The sequence below is a fragment of the Lynx canadensis genome, chromosome C1 (genome assembly GCF_007474595.2).
Source record: "Lynx canadensis isolate LIC74 chromosome C1, mLynCan4.pri.v2, whole genome shotgun sequence".
NCBI classification, from domain to species: Eukaryota; Metazoa; Chordata; class Mammalia; order Carnivora; family Felidae; genus Lynx; species Lynx canadensis.
This window is the reverse complement of record NC_044310.1, coordinates 150,990,377-151,012,525: the sequence shown is the minus strand read 5'-3', so window position 1 is coordinate 151,012,525 and position 22,149 is coordinate 150,990,377. Positions and strand designations below refer to the sequence as shown.

Below are 22,149 nucleotides of genomic sequence, written 5' to 3'. Positions count from 1 at the left end.
AAGGGACAATGAGGGACTTGAGCACTTGTGCCTGTGATCCTGATCCCTGAACAGCTTTGATGACAAGTCAGGAGACTGTTTTGGGATTAGTTTGGCTGCCAGCACAATGGCTCAAGTATAATAGGTGAAAATATGGTAATGAGGAAAAACAGAGTCAATTCAGGAGCTCTGGACAGGACAGGCATTGTAATACAGGGACTGTGAATTTAGTTTCATTTTGAGGTTTTGTTGTTTTTTTTTAACCTTGTGGCTAATAATGAAATACTTTTAAGAATAAGTGATTGTATTTCTCAATATGGCTCAACTCAACCTTGAGTAAGAGACATTTTAAAGCAATACTACATTCAAATCTGTAATCTTTTGCTTTAATGGAAATTCCCATAAATGTATGATTTCCATTTTATCATGGCTGTTACAGGTCAGCTTCCCTTTTCTCAGGGCATGAATTTCCACTCTCTTATTATCCTTCTCCTCTTCCTGCCAGGTATCGATTTCTGTACTGCATACAAAAGTGTTACTACTTCTCCCAATACTTACAAAGCAGGCGCAGTGTTCATGTCATTTTCATTTGTCATATGTATTTATATGTTTTCTAACTCTCCTACAGAACACAAATTTTTTTAGAGCATAGTTATGCAAACTTGCCTAGCGATGAAATTCTCCAGAGATATTTATCATAAAGGCCTGAGCTTTCAGGCGCACCCCAGAAATTCCAGTTCAGTACCTCTTTGACTGGGCTAGAGAATTTGTATCTTTAATAAATTCCCAGATACGTCTTGGAGCTGCTTTTTAGAATTGATGCTGTGTCTTCTATTCATTTGTAGCTTTCGTTTTCTTTTGTTTTGTTTTTACCCGTTTTCCATTGCATTTCATGCCAGAAATCTTTATTCAACATATATTTATTAAGCACCTATCACATTAATCCAGGCACTGTGCTGGATACTAGATCTTAAAAATGAACAGATACTGGATTAGATATGACTGGATTAGATTAGGTAGATTTCCTTTCCTCAAGGAAATTATAGATCAATGGGGAATGCAGACATGTGAATGGACAATACTGTGGGGTAGAGAATTCAGATACGGGAAATAGAGCATGAAAGCACATAAGCAGGGCACCGCATCTGGGTTTCAGGGGTTTGGAAATGTCTCATAAGGATAGATACGTCAAACCGGAAACCCACAAATATGAATGAGGTATTAATTCTGCTTGGATGTCTGGCTTGGTCAAGTGGATTGATATTGATTTTTTTTACTGGAAGAGGGATTCACAACAGAGAGAATATTTTTGTGGAGATGATGAGTTTTATTTTTAACGTTGAGCTTGAGGCACTGCGACGATATCCAAGTGGAGCTGACTGGAGTGGCGAAGTTTTGAATCTGGACATCACGGGATCAGTTTGGACTGAAGATGAGGAACACGAAGTCATTACTTTACGAAATATATGGTTACTGAGGCCATGGAAGTGGATGAGACTGCAGAGTAGGAAAAATGAGGGTGGGCGGAGGTAGTAGAAAGTGAGCCTAGAATAAAACTGTGCAGAATACCAACATGAGAAATGGGAAGAGGAAAATGACCCTGTAAAGGAGACACAGAGGGACCAGAAGGAGGACAACCTTGCGGATATGGTATCAAAGAAGGCAGGGAGGAGGGCAAAGAGGGCAAAGAGGGAGTGCCCACCTGTGTCAAGTGCTGCAGAGAGTGAAGTGAGACCTGCTCTAAATCAATGAATTTAACAAGAGGGAATTAGCATTGTCTTGGTCGGAGCACTTTCAGAGAACAGTGCAGGTGGCAGCCAGAATAAAGCAAGTTTAGGCCTGCAGAGGAGGTAGATAAAAAGACAGTATTTTCAATAGGTCTGACTGAGGAGAGGAGGAAGAGGGGGGTGGATGATGGCTGGAAGCAGTTGATAGAAGTTCAATTTTGTTTTTGAAAGATAATAAACATTTGAGCGTGGTTAAATGCTTATGGAAGAAATGAAGAGACCAAAGGGGTTGAAGACATAAAGGAGGGGAGTCCCCAAGGAGTTGGGAAAATGGATGGAGTCCAGAGACAGGTGCAGAGATTCATCCCTGGCATTGTGCTGACCAAGAATGAAGAAATTACTAATGTGATTTAGTACAATTTCATATAATGTATGCAAGTTTGTAGATGTTGCAGAAAACAGTACAGTGGCTTCATTTTATCTGCAAAGTGGGGTCGGGCCATTTGAAAATAACATAGTACCTCAACCATGTGCTTTAGAAACCCAGAAGAGTTGGCCCTTGACGTCGCCCACTTGAGGCTTAGTTGCTTCGGGCACAGCAGGTTACCCAACTGATTGAATGACCCCGTTTATCAGCTTTTCCACAGATTCCTCACATAATTTAATTAATGAGCAACATATAGTAGTTAATGCAATTGAAACAAAAGTTTCTTGCATGGTCCATCCTTTTTCTTTTTTTATTTCATCATAATGAATAGTCCACAAAAAATACAGAGCACATCCTACGTACCTATCATGTACTAGGTACTGCATATACAATGATGCGTGAAATAAGTTTGAAAGGTACAGTCTAGACTGCAGCACTCCTCCCACATTATTGGTTTTTAATGCAAAGCCACATAGAGAAGCCCAGTCGGCATCCCCCAACCACAGTCCTATGAAATCCCATTTTGCTCCAAGGGGTGGGCAAAATTGCCAAGTTACCGTATGTACAAATGCTTCTCTGCACTATAGAGCATTAATAAGCTTATAAATTAAACTTGGCATTCAATAAGTCTTGAATCAGTAAGTTCAACAGCTAGCCAAATGGAGAAGTGAAAGTCTAACCAACCTGCCAACACTTGGGTATGATCTTCCAGTACCTGTTGGTAAAATGATAAAAATAAATAAGCAAATAATAAATATAATAATAACTAAAATATAAAAAGAAATAATAAGCAATTATAACACACTCTGTGACTCCACACAGGATTCCCTTTATCCATAATAGCTCCACACACAGAACCCACATAAAGAGAATGAAGAATTGGCTCCATTGTACTTAGAATTGTATATTTGTTTTTTGTTTTTTGGGTTTTTTTCTAGTTTTAGCTTTTAAGATGCCACAAGTATCTCTTTCCTGATGGATTATCCAAAGTTAAAATGAAATTTATTATGTATCTTATACAACTCATACCAAAACATCTATACTTGTTCTAAGATTAAATATAACATGTTGGAACAAAATGCCATGAGTATATGAAAACTGAGAGTTACAAGGGAAGTGGTTTGGCAAACTTAGTGTAGTTACAAGTACTCCTCCAGTTCCCTATCTTCAAGGACCACTTTTTAAAAAGGCACAAAAACAAGAAGTTCACAGGATGTCTTTTGTAAAACCTGCCATATCTCAGAAGTCATCCAGACCTTCTTTTAAAAAATAAATCTACAAATTCCACATGCCATATGAAAGTCTAACTTTTCTCTAGAAGATAGCCAGTATCAATTCCAGTTCAAAATCAAACTTGCAAAAAGCCCTCTATTGCTAGAAACCCATTTGCATAGATCACCAAACTACAGCCTCAGGAGATCAATGGATTGTTCAGTTTCAAAGATTAAAGTGTGAAACGGAATTAATTTCACATATAAACAGCAGTTTTTAAGAAGATCTTTTAAGGTGAAAGATAGAAAGAGAGCATAGTGTTATATATTGTTATTTTACTAAGGTATGTAACCACCTTGAGGGAAACGATCTGAAGGAATATAATGTGCAATAGTTCAATTACAAAAAAAGGAAGAATATCGTGTATTACTTAAGCAGAGCAGGAAAGATTAAAAATAAACATGTATTTTAAAAAATCACAGAACTGATACTTGATTTTACACATTGAAAATTTTAAAAACAAACTTTGTAACTACATAATCAATTATTGTAATTGAGATTCCAGCAATATAGATTGTATTTCTTGTTTTTTTTCTTAGATGATAAAAAAGTCACCTTCTCAGATCATACATAGTTTCACGTTAGAAAAGTTGGAGATGGGAAAATATGGGGAATAAACGTTACTGTCTCTGTGGTTCTGCTCAAAATGTGTTGCGATGCCATAAGGATCAGTACAGGAGACAATGATTGATGTCCTCATAAACTCATACCTGCTTTAAAGGCTTGGTTAAAAATATGCTTGGCAATATGAAACTTGCTACACAGTTCCTTATACCGTTTCAGTTTTATCCATATTAAAACCAAAGGAATTTTAAGAAAGGAATTTTCTTGTGTTAATGCTATTAATTAAAAATGAGCATTTTATTTTTTAAGAAATTAAAATCCTGGAAGAAAACAAGGAATTGGAAAATGCTTTGAAAAATATCCAGCTGCCTAAAGAAGAAATTAAGAAACTTGAAGTGGATGAAATTAGTAAGATCTTATAAAAATTTCTCATTTACAAATATGAAGCTGAACACTTATCTTGCTTTTAAAAAAAAATTACAGGGTAAATATTATAGTCCAAACACTACAATATTAAAATAACTTAATTCAAGCAATCTTACTACTATAATAGAGTTTCACAGAATGTCTTTAATATGTTTGTAAATAGAGTTGATCTGATACTTTTCTATAGCTCCGCTTCAACCCTGATATTTTTTAAAAGTTTATCTGATTTTAATTTTAGTACGTGTGCTTCTAGATAAACAATAACTCAAGATTTCTAGTAATTTATAAATTTGACAAAAATACACAGTAAAAATCAACTTAAAACATATGCTCAATTCGTCATAATTAACTAGTTATAAATTTATTTTATGTTATATTGTAATTAAAGAAAATAAATAATGACATATAGTGGAATAAAGATTTTTCTTTTTTTTCCCAAGCTTTATGGTACAAGATGATTCTTCCTCCTCAATTTGACAGATCAAAGAAGTATCCCTTGCTAATTCAAGTGTATGTAATATTTTCTTTGGTGTAAAAACTATTTACTGAAAATATGTTAAATTAAATACACATTTATGAGATAGAATGAACCATTCTCCTTGGTAACAGTTCCTATTGATGCTGTTTTTATATATTCCTCAACTAATCAGAGTAAATAAAATATGGCTATTTAAAATAGAATGAGGAAGTTTGGGGATTTTAGATGGACTGGCTTGCATTTGCTGTCTTGAATTTCCTTTGTATGGCAAATTGCCGAATGTGTCAGAATACCTTTGAGATAGAGAAATTGCAGCCAAAAAATATTGTAAATCATCTTAATGTCTTATGTAAGTGAGTTAGAAATGAAATAAGGGAATGGAATACATTTAGTGGAATCACACCCAAAATCAGTGCTGACCTACACACAATTTGCTTAAAACACCATGCATTTTTTTTAGTATATCTTATGCCTGCTTTTAGCAAGTGGCAGGTGGCAGAAATGACGAAAAACCCACACATATTCCTTGAAATGCCAACCCTAGATGTATCCGTTTTGGGGAATAGGAGAGGCTGTGTCCCAAAACAACTTCCTTGTAGCAAACCTCTGGGAAAAGCCTGGTCCTCTCTTGATTTTGAGCCAGTTCTAATGCCACTGTTATTGAAATTTTATCATACAAATGTACTGGAAATACTAAAGGCAATTCTTAGCTACGATGAGAAGTTGAGTTTTACAAAGGAATCCAAGGTTCTTTTTTTTTTTTTTTTTTTTCCTTTAGGTATGGTGGTCCTTGTAGTCAGAGCGTAAGGTCTGTATTCGCTATTAGCTGGATTTCTTATCTTGCAAGTAAGGAAGGGATAGTCATTGCCTTGGTGGATGGCCGAGGAACAGCCTTCCAAGGTGACAAACTCCTGTATGCAGTGTATCGAAAGCTGGGTGTTTATGAAGTTGAGGACCAGATCACAGCTGTCAGGTGAGCACCTCATTCAAACAGAAACTGGCGTGCAACAAAGTCATGCAATCACTGTCAGGTTTCTCCATCTTTCATGATTTAATTCTTTTTGTCTGTTTTCCTAACTTCCTCTCAAGTTAACATTAATCTTAAAGAGATATTTTTGCCCAATATGAGAAAAAAAATAATGATAGACAAGAGCTAATAAATGTGTAGAAACAAGATTTATAGTGATAAATGACAAATACTCTCAGTGTTTCAGTCGTTCTGATATCCTTTCGTTGATTCACATGGCTCACAACTAGAAAAAAAAATTGTGTAACTCTAGGGATGGTCTATAGGAAACCAAACATCTGAATTTGCTCAAGCATTGTGGATTCTATCTCATAGACTTAGAAATGTCTCAAGATTTCCTCAACACCCTACACTTACAGATACTAAGCATTCTTTTGTAATTAACCTAGCTGTGAAGTTTAGCTGTGTTAGCATGAAAGTGTTTTCCTGTTTTCATTTGACAAAACATGCATTTTACGTAATACAAATTATATTATGAAAACATTCATGGGGAAGGCAGACCCATAACCTGAGTCCTTCCCAACCACATTCTCAACCATAATTTGCGTCTCCATCATCTTTTCTGAAACAAATAGAATATAGGCATCAAAATTGCTGTTTATTTGGAAACACTGTGCAGGATGCTTCAGGATATTTCTCTATAGTTGTTGGGTTTCTGTTATTATGTTGTGAGTATGTGAAGTCAGAGAACAGTAGTTTATAAATGTAAAAGCCAACACAGGCCAATTGCACCCTTAGTCGTGGATATATATGTGTGTGTAACGGCTTAAGGTCAGACATTGTTGCACAACAAAGAGCAATTTAGAAAATTCATTAGCACATTTCTTTTATCATCTTAATGTCACTGATAGTTACTGATTTCAATATAGCATACACAATGAAGATTGTATTTAACAGCAAGGAGGTGGGCCCAGACAACACTTTTCTGTGTTTTTGTCTCTAATCAAAGCAGAAGAGTTTAGACTCACAAGTAATTATTTTTAAAAATAGAAAAGTAATCATAACCCATATGTTTTCAAATTTTCCTTCCATTCTGTGAACAGTAATATACACACACTTCTATAACACAAAATATTCAATTAAAAACAGTCTATTTGAATAAAATCTGACAAACGAATAAGTAGATTATTAAATAACACTATGAAATCTCTAGGTGTCATTCACACCTCATTTCTAGGAGGCTCCATCTTTCTTGCTAATCCAGATTATTTGGCCTGTCTGCTATTAACCTATTTAGGATAATCTTCTGCCCGATGGAGAGACACAGAAGAGATAGCTCAAAGAAAAATCCACCACGAGATCAGTTTCTCACATATGAACGCCATTGTGGAAATATGAACACCATTGTCAGTATTATAGACCTAATTCTTTAAGGATTATTATTATTTTTTTTGGCACTGCAGGTCACATCTATTTTTATTTAAACCATGCAATAAACATCAAGGGTACGCAATCCTGGGACCACATCAAAAGACAGATGTAGATTATACCTCATTCGTAATTCAGTTACATCTTTTCCAAAGTTCGTAGCGCTAAACAGTGGTTTGTTCTGGCATTGGTTGAAAACCAAACTTAACAGAAGCAGCTCATCATCCCAATCTACCAATAACAACAAAGTGCATCATTATGTGTTTTGCACTTATTTACCACCAAAATTGCAGCATTTGTATTTAAGAATACCTCAAGAAACAGAGCAGATAGCTTCTTATCGTGTTTCTTGGATGGAATGAAAATCTAAACCTGAATCCCATGTACAGGCCTTAGCTAAAATTGTTATTTCTGCTGTTCAATATATAGGACATGAAGCCACAAATTGTACCAATTTTCACAATAATATAAATGTCTTTGGCATTTAGAATTGAAGATAGACCAGAGGCAGTTATTGGCTACCTTTACCTTCTCTGAGCCATTTTTAGGATGGAATCTAAAGAAAGTCTTCCTGCTATAGAGCAGGCATATGTTCACTCATTTGCTCAGCCATTCAACAACAGATCAAATATTAATGTATGCCATTGCAATCCACTCTGTATAAAACTGTGCAATTTTTATAATCTCTACTTTCAGTGCACTTACAATCTTTGTAAAATGGATAAACCCCTGGCACTCTGAAGGGACAGCATTGCCATTAGATGGAACTTTTACTAAACACCCTAGTGAACAAGGGGAGGCTGTGTGGCCCGTGCACAGCACGTGTGCAACAGTGGAGATGCCAGTTGAGGCTGGTCTGGCTTTGCTTGAAAGCGCCATTCTGCAAAAGTGAAAGGGAAGCCTTGGAACCGGATGCTTTGAGAAAACAAAAGCTAAAAAGGATAGATTTATAATGATGATCCTGGGAATAATTCAACCGCATGTCTGCCAAGAAGTGTTTTAGGAATCAGACACTGAATGTCTGACATGGGAATTGGGATTGTAATCCCTTTATGGTAGCCCTCAAATTACCTTCCCACGAAAGAATGAAATTTATCCCCTTCAATCTCATATAGAATGCAATCTGGGCAAACTGTAAGAGACTCTTAAATACAGAGAACAAACTGAGGGTTGATGGAGGAGGGCAGTGGAAGAGAGGGGAAAATGGGTGATGGGCATTGAGGAGGGCACTTGTTGGGATGAGCACTGGGTGTTGTATGTAAGCGATGAACCACAGGAATCTACCCCCAAAACCAAGAGCACACTATACACACTGTATGTTAGCCAGTTTGACAATAAATTATATTTAAAAAAATAAAAACTAAATAAAATGCAATCTAAAATTTTTACATACCAAAAGAAAATCATGTGTACCTATTTGGAAATGAGAGTAAATGCTAGAGTCAATAAATAGATTTAAACAAAGCAAAGCAGTGTTAAAAAAAAAAAAAAAGCCACACAAGCTCACTACCTTGACTACACAAAAGAGAATGCTTCCAAGGAGATGTTTGTGAGGTCAAAGCACACACGAAACTGAGACCTGCTTTCCCCAGACTTCTCTGCAAATGGTACTTACATAGGTCCCACAAAACTTCATTAGTTATAGGATCAGTTCTACTAATTTGGGGTATATTTGGCACGTTTGGCATTCCCACAATTTAAAATTTTTATATAACTTGAAGGTTAGTGGTGAGAAAAATCTATCATACTGTTATACCTGGCATCAACAAGAACATTTCCAAAATAGGATAATAATTGATCCCTAGGGTTCCAAATTGACCTTTGGAATAGGGTCATTTTTATGAGAGAAAAGTTGTGAAGTTCAGTTTAGCCTCCAAAATGCTTTTTCATTTGTTCCTAACATTTTTCTTCATTTAACCACATCATCAACAGTATTTCTGATAACTGTCTTTGGACGCGCTTCAGAATTTGGAGGTAAATTTTATAGAGCTTTGGTGGCCTTAAAGTGCTCGGGTTATCTAGCTAACCTTTAACCTAGCCCTGCCACATTAAGTGTTAATGTTTCATTTCCATGTTAACTATTGCACTATCATTTCCTGTAAATGTCATCCTTTCGGAATAAACCGAGGAAGGGAGCTGTTAAGAATTTCCTGCTCCCATGTATCACCTGCTATTTGCTTTTACCCCAGATGCAAGGCAATATGATTGCTAGCTTCCGGGAGATCATAAAATCGAAATTGATTTTATGGCTCAGAACCGTCTTCCAGCACAAGTGGCAAGATTTCTTTTTTTTTTTTAACAAAGAGAGCGAACCTTCTCTTCTTTCATTTGGTTTGTGAAGTTTGTGGAAGAATTGCCGAAATGCCACAGTTTGCTGCACATTTTCTCTGTTTTATCATGAACAGCATCCACACAGGTAGCAACTTCCCGTTTGCTGCTGCATTTCTTCCCCGTAGACTCCTCAGTGTCCCTCAGAATCGGTGTAGGGTAAGCTGTGACTGACGGGGCTTCTTCCCATCTGTTTGTCCCGGGCATTTGCCCAAGTCCTCTGTGCATTGGAAACGTGCATGTTGAATCAATGCAACGAGCAAAATGGTTGCTGTGAAATCCCCTTAAGAAACTCCATTATTCAACTAATGAAACCACTACATCTTACTTCCAGAGAAAAATGACAAAGGACATTAACATAACTATAGGGAACAAAAAAAAAAATGGTCTTTTTCTGGCGCTGCGTGTGCCACTTCGTTCTCCTCGCCTTCCCATTACTGTTGCATCCGGGTCTCTGCAATGGCTCATCCAGTTTGCTATTTTCTTCCACTGCTCCTGCTTCTCTGAGAGTTCCTGGAGTTCTTATCAAACCATCCCCCAAATAAATCACAATTGCTCTAGAACACCAATCCTCAAGGGGGCATGGGATAAATTAGCCTAAAATATTCCCATTTTCGCGCCGACTTTGCAAAGTTATATTTCTGAAGGCTTCCCATGACTTTTATTTAAAAGTTGTCCTTCAGCATGGTCTCTTACTCCTAAGAAGACATTTATTTTCAAAATAGTTTTCAAACGATGGCTCTTCTGTGATGAAACGCAAACGAATTATGACCATATCCTAAAAGATACATATCCATGCTGTGACAAACCGAGGGTTCCTAAGTATGGAATGGGAGAGGGATGGATATTTTTTTGCAGATGAAAGCTGCCGAAAATGAGATGGCCATTATCATTAACATCTAAGCATTTAACACTGATGAAATTTAAGGCAACAACAATGAAAATCTTTTTTTCCAAAATCTGAGGATTTGGATATTTGGTCCTAGTTATGGTGCTAGTATTTCTTGTGTTACTGTAAGACTAGATCTTGACCTCTTTGAGTCTGGAGTAACTCACTCCGGCAATTAGGATACTAGACTTTCAGCCCTGAAAGTACGACTCAATAGATGTACAGTAGAGCCTAAAGGATCCTTTTTATGCTTTGCAGAAAACATGATCATATTCTTTTAATTATTTGTAAGTGCAGCATTATTATGCATGTGTTTAAACAAAGAAAATGAAGCGTTTCTATTAAATCTTTGGATTAAATATGCTTGTGTAATGAAGTAAATGTCATGTGTACACACTTAAAATTCTAAAAATTTGTTTCTTTTATTTTAGAAAATTCATAGAAATGGGTTTCATTGATGAAAAAAGAATAGCCATATGGGGCTGGGTGAGTTGTTTTATATGTTTTATGCCTGTTATTCAGTTCAGCAATCATAATTTTCTAAAGTGTTCGCTTATAAGGTTTCTCATGAAATGTTAATGTTGCAACATAATTTAATCTGTCAATGGAAACAGTCAGTTTGGGTAATCTAGGCTTCAAAGTGGTGGCTTTAAGTGTTCCTTTTTCCCAATCATTTAATTTCTTTCTTGTGTAGCAAATTAACTAATAATTGATACATTTTTACTTAATTTTTTGGTATTAGATTACAGTATCCTGAATTGAACTATGTTCATCAAAGGTTTCATTTCCTTTGTTATTTTGGAGTTAATAAAGATCTTTTAGAGTTCATAATTTCATTTTTTTAATGAAAAACTAAGCTAACATTTGCAATTATAGGAACTTTTAGAATACAAATTCCCTAGTACCTAGCCTATCCCAGTCATATCTTGGCTGTTTTGATTCTTTTTTTTTTTTTTTTTAATCAAATTATTTTACCAGACCTAACATTAATTTGTGCTAACTGGAGAGGAGTATAATTTAGTTTCTGAGTTATAGGTCATGGAGATAACTGCCCACATTTGAGGAGCTGTGCAGGTTCTCAAAATACACATTAAAAGGAAGAGGCAAAACTTCCCAATCATGGGCAATGAAGTCACTGGAAAGTTTAGAGAAATATTGGAAAGAGTTTAGATTTGCCCATTATAAATTATGATAATTACCCTTCAAAGAAGATTTCCTGTTTCACTTTTTGGTCTGAATTTGTACATTTGCAAGTCAATTTGCAGCCGTTTGTGCTTGGGTTGTTTTTCTTGGCTGTTTTCTCTGAGAGCGGCCTGCACAAGATGGAGGGAATGAAACCCAATATTGAAGGGAATCTGCAGGCTCCGACTCAGCTCTCAGCTCAGTGACCAGATGAAGAGCTGTTATGAATTTGTGGAAAGTTGTTACTTCAAGCCATTTGGTCCTTCTTAAAACTATCAAATGTTAAATATCTAAACAGAATGGAATTCAAATGGGTGGAAATAAATGAAATATTTTTATAGTGAAATATTTCAGATAAAATCTCTCCATCCATTTTTATGAAATTTCCTAAAGTAAATTTTCAAAAGATTCAAATTTCACGCGGAACACTTCCATGTAATCATTACCATTTCTCTTACACTTTTACTTTGCTTTTACTGCAAGCTCTGAAATAATCAGAAAGTGGAATTTTTAATTTCATTTCTACAACATCCTGGTATTAGTTTGGTAGAGAACCATCTATGTGGGATGATTTAAAGAACCCACTCATCACCTCAAAATACATCCATATCAGTCTGAAATTCTTCAATAAGGGATTCTCACGATGTCTGTGCAAATGCTTCTAGAAGAAGTAGTATATTAGGTCCCCTTTATTGCTTACTTTCCAACATGGCAGTGATTGCAAGCTAAACCCTGAGAACATGCACGGAAGAGGGAAATAAGTGAACTGCCACCGGATGCAACGCATGAGCAACCCCTGAATCAACAGGGCCCAGAAGATCCTGAAGGAAAAAGACCTTAATACTATACTGTTATTTATCAATTATTTAAGAGTTATTTAACCCATCCATCCGATCACTGATTCATGTGTTCTTTCATGCATGTAGTACATTTTTATTGGATCTCAATTAGGTCTTATATTAGGTTCTTTAGAAGATGAAAAGATGAATAAGTTATAGCCCTGGCCCTCTGTTAGATAAAACAGAGAGCAAAAAAGCAATTGCTCAGCAACATTCCAAGTGTTAAGACAGACACAACTTACCGCGGAGAATACCAGGGAGAAGACTGGTTAATTCTGGCTATGAGAGCTAAGGGAAGATTCAGAAATGAGGTAGTGAAGATAGGTTAGTAGTGGGTCATGCCAGAGAATGGAGACAACATTGCCAGGGTCCGAAGGTAGCAATGAGTAGGGCACAGTTGGTCTGGATGCCTGAAACTTCAGAAGTGTAATCCATACATACTAAAGAAGGTGTAGGAAATTAGTTTGGATAGATAGGTAGCCAGATAACAGGAGGGCTTTTAGACTGCATAGAGAAGAATAGGCTCTCTCCGTGGCTTTGCAGACATTTCTCTTATTTTTCTATGTCTCCATCATCATTACACTCCATTTTTTTAAAAATGTTGGTGATTTTCAGGATCTGACCTTGGCTCTCATTGTTTTTCACTTCCTTGGTGACACCCAGGTAATTTCAAAAATGATGATGACAGTCAGATCCTTGCCACTAGCCCCCACCTCTCTTCTCAGCTCCACATTTCAAATGCTCACTGGTCATCTATCCCAAATCAATGTCTTACAAGAGGCTCAGGCTTAACTCACACAAGCTAAACTTGTTATAGTCTACTTAAAATAAGTCCTCATCTTTATTAAAGGGCCTCACCACACACCTAGTCACCCAAATAGTAAGTTCAGAGCTATTTGCAACTTCTCCTGCTCCCCAGCTCCAACACTCCAGTGGTTAGTAAGATCTATCAATTCTACCTTCAAACATTTAAATCTGTTCTCGTCATCCCCACAGCCAGTGCTTTAGTCCCAAGTTTCTTCATATGTTATTTAGATCAGACCTTCTCAAACTTTAGCTTACATAAGCATCACCTGAAGAACTTATTGAAACAGGTTCTAGGGCCCTACCTCCAGAGATTCTGGTTCAGTACTCCCTGGGGAGGCCCGAGGATTTGCATTTCCCACAAGATCACAAGTGATGCTGATTCCTTTGGTCCAAGGACCATGGGTTGGGTAGTTCAGTTGCCTCTGAACTAGCCTTCCTGCTTTGACTTCACAAGCTGCAATGTTGCTAATGAAGTTATTGTTCCAAAACAGGAATTTACCATGTTGCTTTTCTGCTTATATGCTTGTACATTTTCTAATGTACACATCAACCTTGACCTGGTGCCCAAATATATTTCCTAGCATGCAAAGCCCATGACAAGCTGGCTGAACCCTGCTTTTCCAGCCTCATCTCTTTCCACTTTTCCCCATGCCTTATGAATAATTTGACTCATGTCTGTGCTTCCTCACTCCCATGTTTTTGTGAATACTGCTCCTTGTACCTGAAATGCGTCCATCTTCTTCCATCCCCCTCCTCTTCCTCTGAAATGGAAAACTCACTTATTCTTTAAAACCCAACTCAGACATGACTTTCTTTGTCCTCCAATAGTTCTTTTTACTGCTCTTCTGGGAATTACCATGGTTTATCTTGTCTGTCTATTGGTTTCTCCCATGAAAATGTAAGCTCATCGAGGGAATGGACTTCATCTGTTTCTAGATTTGTTTCTCAAACGTTTGGCATAATACTTGGCTATCTCATATATCGATGATGTTGTTTAAACTAAATTTAATCCTAGAAGTCAGTGTCCCCCCACATGTATCTTATTAGTACCAGGGGACTTTTCAGGAAAAGTTTATCTGGTCTAATAATTTGGTAAATTACAAAGTCTACATAATAGTGTGTGCTGGCTCTGTGAAGGAGAGATTTCGATTAACAGTATTACCAAAAAGTATTTGATTCCACGGATACTTTTTTGAGATGCGCTCTTGAAGTCATTAGGGAATAGAATTGGTGTCTTAGGAAGATCCTGTTGGCTGCAGAGCGAAGGAAGATATGAGGTAGGAGAGGGAGTGAGCCAAGGAGCTAGGTGAGCAGTAATATGGGCAACCAATGCCCACGGCCTGAATTTAGGCAGCGAGGTATGAGGTGGGAAGAGGTTCAAGTGCTCTTTTCTAGTATAATAAGCAGGAGCCTGCAAGACAATGAAGACTGGAAAGAGGAAGATATTGAGAACGACCATGAGCATTGCTTAGCTATTATTGTGTTTCATATCAAGGAAGGAAATATCTGTTTGCATGAAGTGTTAGGCGCCAGAGTGGTCTGAGAAACATACTACAGCTAACCACATAAGTTTTTGGTAGTCAGTGGGTGAATAAGATGAAAATCCTGCATTTCCCTCCATTATCCTGATTAAGAAGGGGAGAAGAGGCATTTTTATCTTACCCTTTTATTTTTCTGGCTCACACAAGTCAAAGTCCAGGAGCCCTGTTTTTAGTTTTATTAGATATCCACTGTGCACCCAACACTATGCCTAGGGAGTGTCTGTTATAACTGGTTCTTAACTAGGCAATTTTGTCCCTCAGGGGACATTTGGCAATGTCTGGAGTCACTTTTGGTTGTCACAACTGGGAGAGTGCTACTGGCATCTAGTGAGTAGGGGCCAGAGATGCTGTTAAATATCTCACAATGCACAGGACAGCTCCCCACAAAAAAGAATTACCCAGCCTAAAATGTCAGCAGTGCTGAGGTTGCAAAACACTGGTTTATTTGAAGAAAAATTGAAGTAATTATTCTGACAATTGAAGAGCAGCAGGGGTTTTGCCTAAATTATTAGAATAACAACCTCATTTATGGGCCTTGCTTTGTTAATATAGGCCTAGCCAGGTGGTGTTGAATAAGCATTAGTTCATGATTTAATCTTAGTTCCTTTCTCTTCCAGTGACTAATTATAAGCAATTTGAATTGCTATGTGCGATCAGCGATGTAAAAGTAGGACAAATGCACCTCTAATGAGACTACATTAGACTCCAAACTTAAAGTTCCCCAAAGAGGTTTGCCCTAGTGCAAGGACAGAGAAGAAAGTCATGGGTTGTAGAGGAAGGTGTCCTCGCTTTGAGTCCCGGTTCTGCTGTTTCATGACTCCAAAAGTCCTCTATGTTCACTCTGAACCTCAATTTCCTCATCGTGAAATGCAGCCCTGATTTCCTCACCAAGTCACTGTGAAGATTAGCTGAGTTAATAGGAAAGTCATATATTCGTCAAATATTTAGTCTATTCCCTTCTGTGTTCCAGGCCCTATTCTCAGGGCTGGGGATACCTTTGGTCACAAGACAGATGAAAATGTCAACCTTTGTGGAGTTAGGAATGGTTGGGAAGAAAAACAGCAAGCAAGATAAATAAGTAAAATGAATAAAATGTTAAATGATAAAATGCCCTGGTGAAAACCAAGCCAAAACAAGAAAGGAGCATGAAGCAGGTTGGTGCAATTATAGATGAGAAGGACGGGTGAGACTCTTTGAGTTAAGACTTGAAGTGGGATATCCGGAGATATGTTCTAGGCAGTGTTCTAGGCAGAGTTCTAGAGTGTTCTAGGCAGAGGGCAGCAGCATTTGTGAAGGTCCTGGGACTAGATCATGCTTGGAGGCTCCAGAAAACATTAGGAGAGCCAACAAGCAGAGGGACATCTGAGGTGGGAGAAGGGAAGCAAAGTTGTGGGTCCTCAAAGAAGGTCACAACAGCCTTGGCCATATAAACATTAACTATCTATTATTATCGCCTGTAGGTAAAATGTTCCAATATACATTATGGCTCACATAAGAGTGTTCTATAAACCCTTCAAAATTCTGTGCCCTTCTAAGAATGTTTTTAAAGATATCCTTCATTTAAACAAAATGGCAAGGCATCTAAGTGCAAAGGACAAAATTCTAGAATTCTCATGGCCAATCTGCTCCGTGGGTTCCTTTCTTGCGACAGCCACCCACTCTGCCTTGGAGCCCCACCCATGGGAGAGCAGAAAAAAGTCAACTCGGGTTTATTTTATTTCCTCTTCATTTCTACAATAGGAATAGCTTTTCTAAGCTGCCTGAGAATTTAAAGAACACCTACTTTTGTTGTGCTGCTGCTACACCAGTTTTGCTCTTACAAATTCCTAGAGACAATTTGTATTCATCCTGCAAACACGGAAATTTTATTTAGATACAGCATTATTATCTAATCACAGGGTAGATACAGATTCATAACTTGTAAGATTTCAAACAGAAATGTTCAAAACCCTTTTCACTACATAGAAGCGCCTTTGATTTCAAATCTTGTTTCATGCTATTTCAGCGGGACCCACTGTTGTTACTTGTAGTGAACACAGTTTTCCAATAAAACCACAAATGATAATATTTCTAACTCAGGCTTACTTTACTGTCTTTGAACCTAAAACTGAAAGAAAGAAGGAAAGAACTCCCGTTTCAGTAATAGTCATTGCTAACCTACTAATTAAAACAAATCATTTTTATAAGTGAAAATTTTCACTTACCCAAAAGATTTTTAAACCCAATGTTCCTTCCATTTTTAAAATATATTTCCCCTATTAAAACATGTTTTAGTCTTCTTTAAAGAGGCCATGATATAATTGGAGATGCTTCTATTCTGTGTTTTGTAGCCAAGGGTCCTCCATAAAATTCTTCAGAACTGGAAACCTACAACTGTAAACTAGTCAAAGAATTCTTCCTTGAACTCATCAATTCAGCAAGATTGTTTAGCTTACCGCCCCCCCCCCCCCGCCCCATACCATGTATTTCACAGGTTAAGAATAGACCCTTGCTGGGGCACCTGGGTAGCTCAGTCAAGTTAAGCAGCTGAATATTGATTTCAACTCAGGTCATGATCTCACAGTTTGTGAGTTCGAGCCCCACGTCGGGCTCTGGGCTGAGAGTCTGGATCCTGCTTGGGTTTCTCTCTCTCCTTCTCTCTCTACCATCCCCCCTCTCAAAGTAAATAACTAAGCTTTAAAAAAAAAAGAGAGAATAGACCCTTGCTACTGACCTGCCCTCACTACCATGTCGGTCTGTCTGTCTGCCTGTTGTCTCTCACTCTATAAAGCTCTCCCACTCACTCTTTCACCCTCTTTCTAAAGACTGACTTTTCTGTGGCAAAGGGTGATAAGATCTGCTGATCTAAGGGAATAGCTCCCAGAGGCTTGTGGTTATAAGGTCCTAAGTACAAGACACATTACATTCCTAGTTGGAAAGTCCCACTGTTCTCTTGTGACTTGTGGGAACCTTCCTGTGTTGGGGCAAGAATATGCACTGAGAATCACTTCTTAATCTAGCACACACATTTTGGAGGGCTCAGGACCCAGGGCACTGTTTAGTCCACATTCCCAGGAGAAGCATCTCTCTCAGGCATGTTTCTACCTTTGACTTCCAGGGAGAGATGCCACCTTATTGTGTTCTTTTCTTCAGTTTTAGGAAAAGGTTCAATATCCAGGTGACACAGGCAGACATCTCCTGTTGTCAGGGTCACACTTGTGAACCATCTATTTGATTCCTTGGGGAAGAAACTTGATGAGAGTTAACCCTACTCCTGACTGTGCCATTTGTATCCCCTTTTGCATGTCTTTGTTCTTCCATTAAATTTGTGGGGGGCTACGTAAGACTTTACAATGGCTTTTCCTCCTTTGAGCTGCTTTGCCAGAAATCTTCAGAGCAGAATATATAACACTACATTATACCCAAATTCTGGCCATTTCTTCAATATCCAGAAGATTCATATGTCCTTCCCTTATTGTTCTATTATGAAAACAAATAAGTTAATACACAGATGTGAGTTCTGCCTCCTGGGACTTTTGCAAGCTGTGAGAAGTATCTCGCTTTTCCATTTGGGCAATAATCTGCTTTCTTTGTGCATTTCTTTCAAGTAAAATCCTGGTTTTGCTCTGGCAAGGTCTTCATTGGAAAAATATGGAGGAAAGAATTTTGGCAGAAAAATTACAATTATAAATATCTCTTAAACTGCCCCTGCCATGCTCTGATTAGCACACCAAGTATTTTTAGTTTACTAGGGGTGAAATTATGCTGTGTCAGGTGGAAGTCACTGCCAAGAGTGCAAGATAGACATTTAATCTACCCCATGCACATCCCCGGCGCCCATGAGTACTTATTGTGAGAGGAGTTGCTATAAAACTATCTTGGAGAGTTTCTGAAAGCAAATCTGGGACTGACTTGCAATGATGTCTCCACAGTCCTACGGAGGCTATGTTTCATCACTGGCCCTTGCTTCAGGAACCGGTCTTTTCAAATGTGGGATAGCAGTGGCTCCTGTCTCCAGCTGGGAATATTACGGTATGGAAACATTTCATAAATGTTGCTGCGAAAACATTTAACACATAATTACTCTATATTTGAGGTTGCTAGGAAAACAAATTATGCAGTAAAATTCACCCCAGCTTCACTGGGGAAAATATAATCTATAAACGAGGTTGTTTATATGATTCATTATAATCATGTTGCAGCAATCAAAGAAATCTTAAGAATGAGGAAGGACTCTTCTAAAACCCAGTATGTTAGTCTCTCCCCCAACACCTTGTGCCTCCTGCTAAACCAAACCTCTAGAACCAGAGCCAGCTCTTTGTTTTCGCAGGCACACAGGTGCAGCAGGTCTGGCTTTTAAGCACATTGTATGCAAAGTTAGGCAGAGCCACCGCTATTCACCTCCACACCACAGTTTGCAGCTGCCAGTTCCTTTGCTCCAGAAATCAAAACAAAACAAAGCAAAATTTGTTGAGAAGTACACCTCCCGTGTGTGCCTATTTTTATGATTAACATTAATTCAGGATGATCAGTCGGAATTAACTCTAATAATTGAACAAAAATTAACTTTCATCAGATCCTCGTCCCTGTGCTGGGACAGAAATGAAGCCACTATAACTTGGAGGGAATCTTTATTCAGAAAAAAAAAAAGTGTGTGTGTGTGTGTGTGTTGGGAGAGGAGGATTTGGGGGACACAGTTCCACCCCACATTAAGACACCAATAAAAGTACTAGAGGCGGCTGCATTTGTGATTTCTTTTAAAATATAATGAGGTCATCCCATAAGGTCCTCCCTAGCTCAACATTTCCTCCCCTCCCACCCCTCCCCACCCTGCCCCCACTGAAGGCCTTTGGGTAGAAGAGAAAAAACTTAAGAGCATCCTTTCTCGTGTTAGCTGTTCCTGTTTCCTCCTTTGCTTCGCCAGCCCTACTGAGGCAAATTGCAGAGCAAATGACTTGGGTGGAGCATTACAGTAAAGGAAAGCAAGAACCTTCCTCAGCAGCTCCACAGGGGAAAGTGGTGAGCAGTTCTCAAACTGAGGGGTCTTGCTGGTTAGTGAAATGAACCATTTCACACGCAAACAACATGTTCTTATATGTTTTACAGCATCTATCTACACGGAGCGATTCATGGGCCTCCCAACAAAGGACGATAATCTCGAGCACTATAAAGTAAGCATGTTCTGTTTAATTTAGGTCATTAACTGAGTTCCAGTACGTGCCACATACTTTTGAAGCAGTCATTCAGAGTTTACACTTTTGCTGGGGCCCCAGGCAAATGCGATGATCTTTTGTTAGCTGCAAAACACCTCCCTAGAGAGAAATTTACTCTCTTTGGATTCTCTTCTTTCTTTCCCCATCCTCCCTTCCCTCACCTCCCTTTTCCCCATCGTGCTGCCCACCCCCAACCCCCACACAGCTTGAGCGGGCATCATCTATGCCTAAGGTCTCACTCATATGTAACATATGACACATAAACTTTCCGTTTTTCAAACTAGGAATCAGATGGAAGTAATGCAAATGATGATGAAAATGTGTTGCTCTGACTCTTAAATATTTATCAACCAAAGCAATACATAATTTCAGTATTGGTGCTAAGTCCATCGCACAATGATTTAGCTAGTTTTCTATTAGAACTTGCAGCAACTAAAATGTTAATTTTTCCTCTTTTCCAGAATTCAACTGTGATGGCAAGAGCAGAATATTTCAGAAATGTAGACTATCTTCTCATCCACGGAACAGCAGATGGTGAGGTTTAAGCAAGACTCTTACACATAAAAATACTGAGCCAACATCACTTTGTTTAAGAAACATTAAGCATCCTCCTATGCCTATGCTCAGGGTCAGTACCTAAGAGTCAGGGACATTTCCATAAATGAGTGTGATTACTCACTGCTGACAATGTCAACTGCATGACTAGATAATTGTCGGTGTTCATTTCCAGGCGGTACATTGTCACTCTGTGCTTTCTGGTATTTAGCAGCACTTTAACTCTCTCTCTTTGTTGCAGATAATGTGCACTTTCAAAACTCAGCACAGATTGCTAAAGCTCTGGTTAATGCACAAGTGGATTTCCAGGCAATGGTACATAATTTCGTTTTACTCATGTTCACGGCCTTAGACCCGTAAGCTAAAAGGAAGAATCTTATTTTTTTATTATAATTATTACTTTTTACTGAAACCTGGCAAACTGGCTGTAGGGTAGAGTGGGCAGAACATTAGCAGATGGGTCTCAGATCTTTCATGAACTCCCTGAAGGACACTAAGCAAGCCATGTCACCTCCGGGGATCCTAGTTGAGTCATATATGAAATAAAGGCATCCGTGAGATGAGCTGATCTTCTAGCTCGAAATCCAATAGTTCTGCGATCCTGCTTACATAAGTGTAGCTACATACTTAGAGTCCCCACAAAGGCCGGGAGACCCAAAGCAGCTAAAAGTCTCTGTTTACCCAGTAAGAAGCAATCATGGAATGTTACCAGAGGCTTCTGAGGCTCCCGGAAGTCAGGCGGCTCCGCTCAGAGAGCCCTTTCATCTGTGTGTTCTCAGCACCTGACACATGCCTGGCCCAGCACACGAGCTGGTGTTTTCACCGAGCGAAGGAATGAATGAGCTAGCTGTAAAATCAAGGTTGCATGAGGAATAGGAAATGACAGCAGAGAGAAAAGTAAGGTGAAAACCACGGCAAGGGAGACAACCCCTGACAGCTGTTTCCCCCCTTCGGTGAGCATAAGTTCCCCCTCACTTGCTTTTCCTGAATAAGAACCTAGAAAAGGAAACCCTCATTTTTGGAAATTTGGTTTTTAAAAATAATTTACAAAAGCGGACGTGAGGTTTTTCTGGTCTTTTTTATTGTGACCCTCCCCCCCCCCAACATAAATTCACCTGATGAGTATATGGAGCATTCCATCACGACCACGATCTACCTTTATTCAGTGAAAACAATCATCTTACCAGCATCTCCCCAACAATGAAGTTTAAATTTATAATGCTGTCTCCCTGGGTGTTTTTAATGATACTATGTTTAACTCCTATAAAAGGTGTTTACAGTTATATGTGTTGTGGATTTCCTGCAGCAGACAGGAATTGGATTCAGAGGCTAAAAGCCTCGTGGAATTTTTGAGCTAGAAGGAGCCTCAGAGGAAATCAAATCCAACCTCCTCATTTTTCAAATGAAGAAACCGAGCTCCAGAGAAGCAAAGTAATAGACCCAACATACCAGCTCTGGAGCCCATGCCTGCCTCCAGATCCCCCCCCCCCCACCCCGGGATGCTGGCCACTGTTAAAGCTCAGCCACCAAGATCTAAAATCTCAGCTT

At 38.5% G+C, this 22,149-nt stretch overlaps 1 protein-coding gene across 1 annotated transcript in view; it reads left to right on the top strand.

Annotated features, from left to right (window-relative positions):
• Nucleotides 1-22,149, top strand: part of LOC115522076 (fibroblast activation protein alpha) — a 73,961-nt gene that overhangs the window by 51,199 nt on the left and 613 nt on the right. The window contains exons 18-25 of the mRNA XM_030327671.1: nt 4,279-4,377; nt 4,836-4,905; nt 5,652-5,846; nt 10,917-10,971; nt 18,766-18,865; nt 19,940-20,004; nt 20,508-20,580; nt 20,843-20,916. Coding sequence (XP_030183531.1) covers nt 4,279-4,377; nt 4,836-4,905; nt 5,652-5,846; nt 10,917-10,971; nt 18,766-18,865; nt 19,940-20,004; nt 20,508-20,580; nt 20,843-20,916 — 731 coding nt within the window. The remainder of the gene's footprint in view (nt 1-4,278; nt 4,378-4,835; nt 4,906-5,651; nt 5,847-10,916; nt 10,972-18,765; nt 18,866-19,939; nt 20,005-20,507; nt 20,581-20,842; nt 20,917-22,149) is intronic.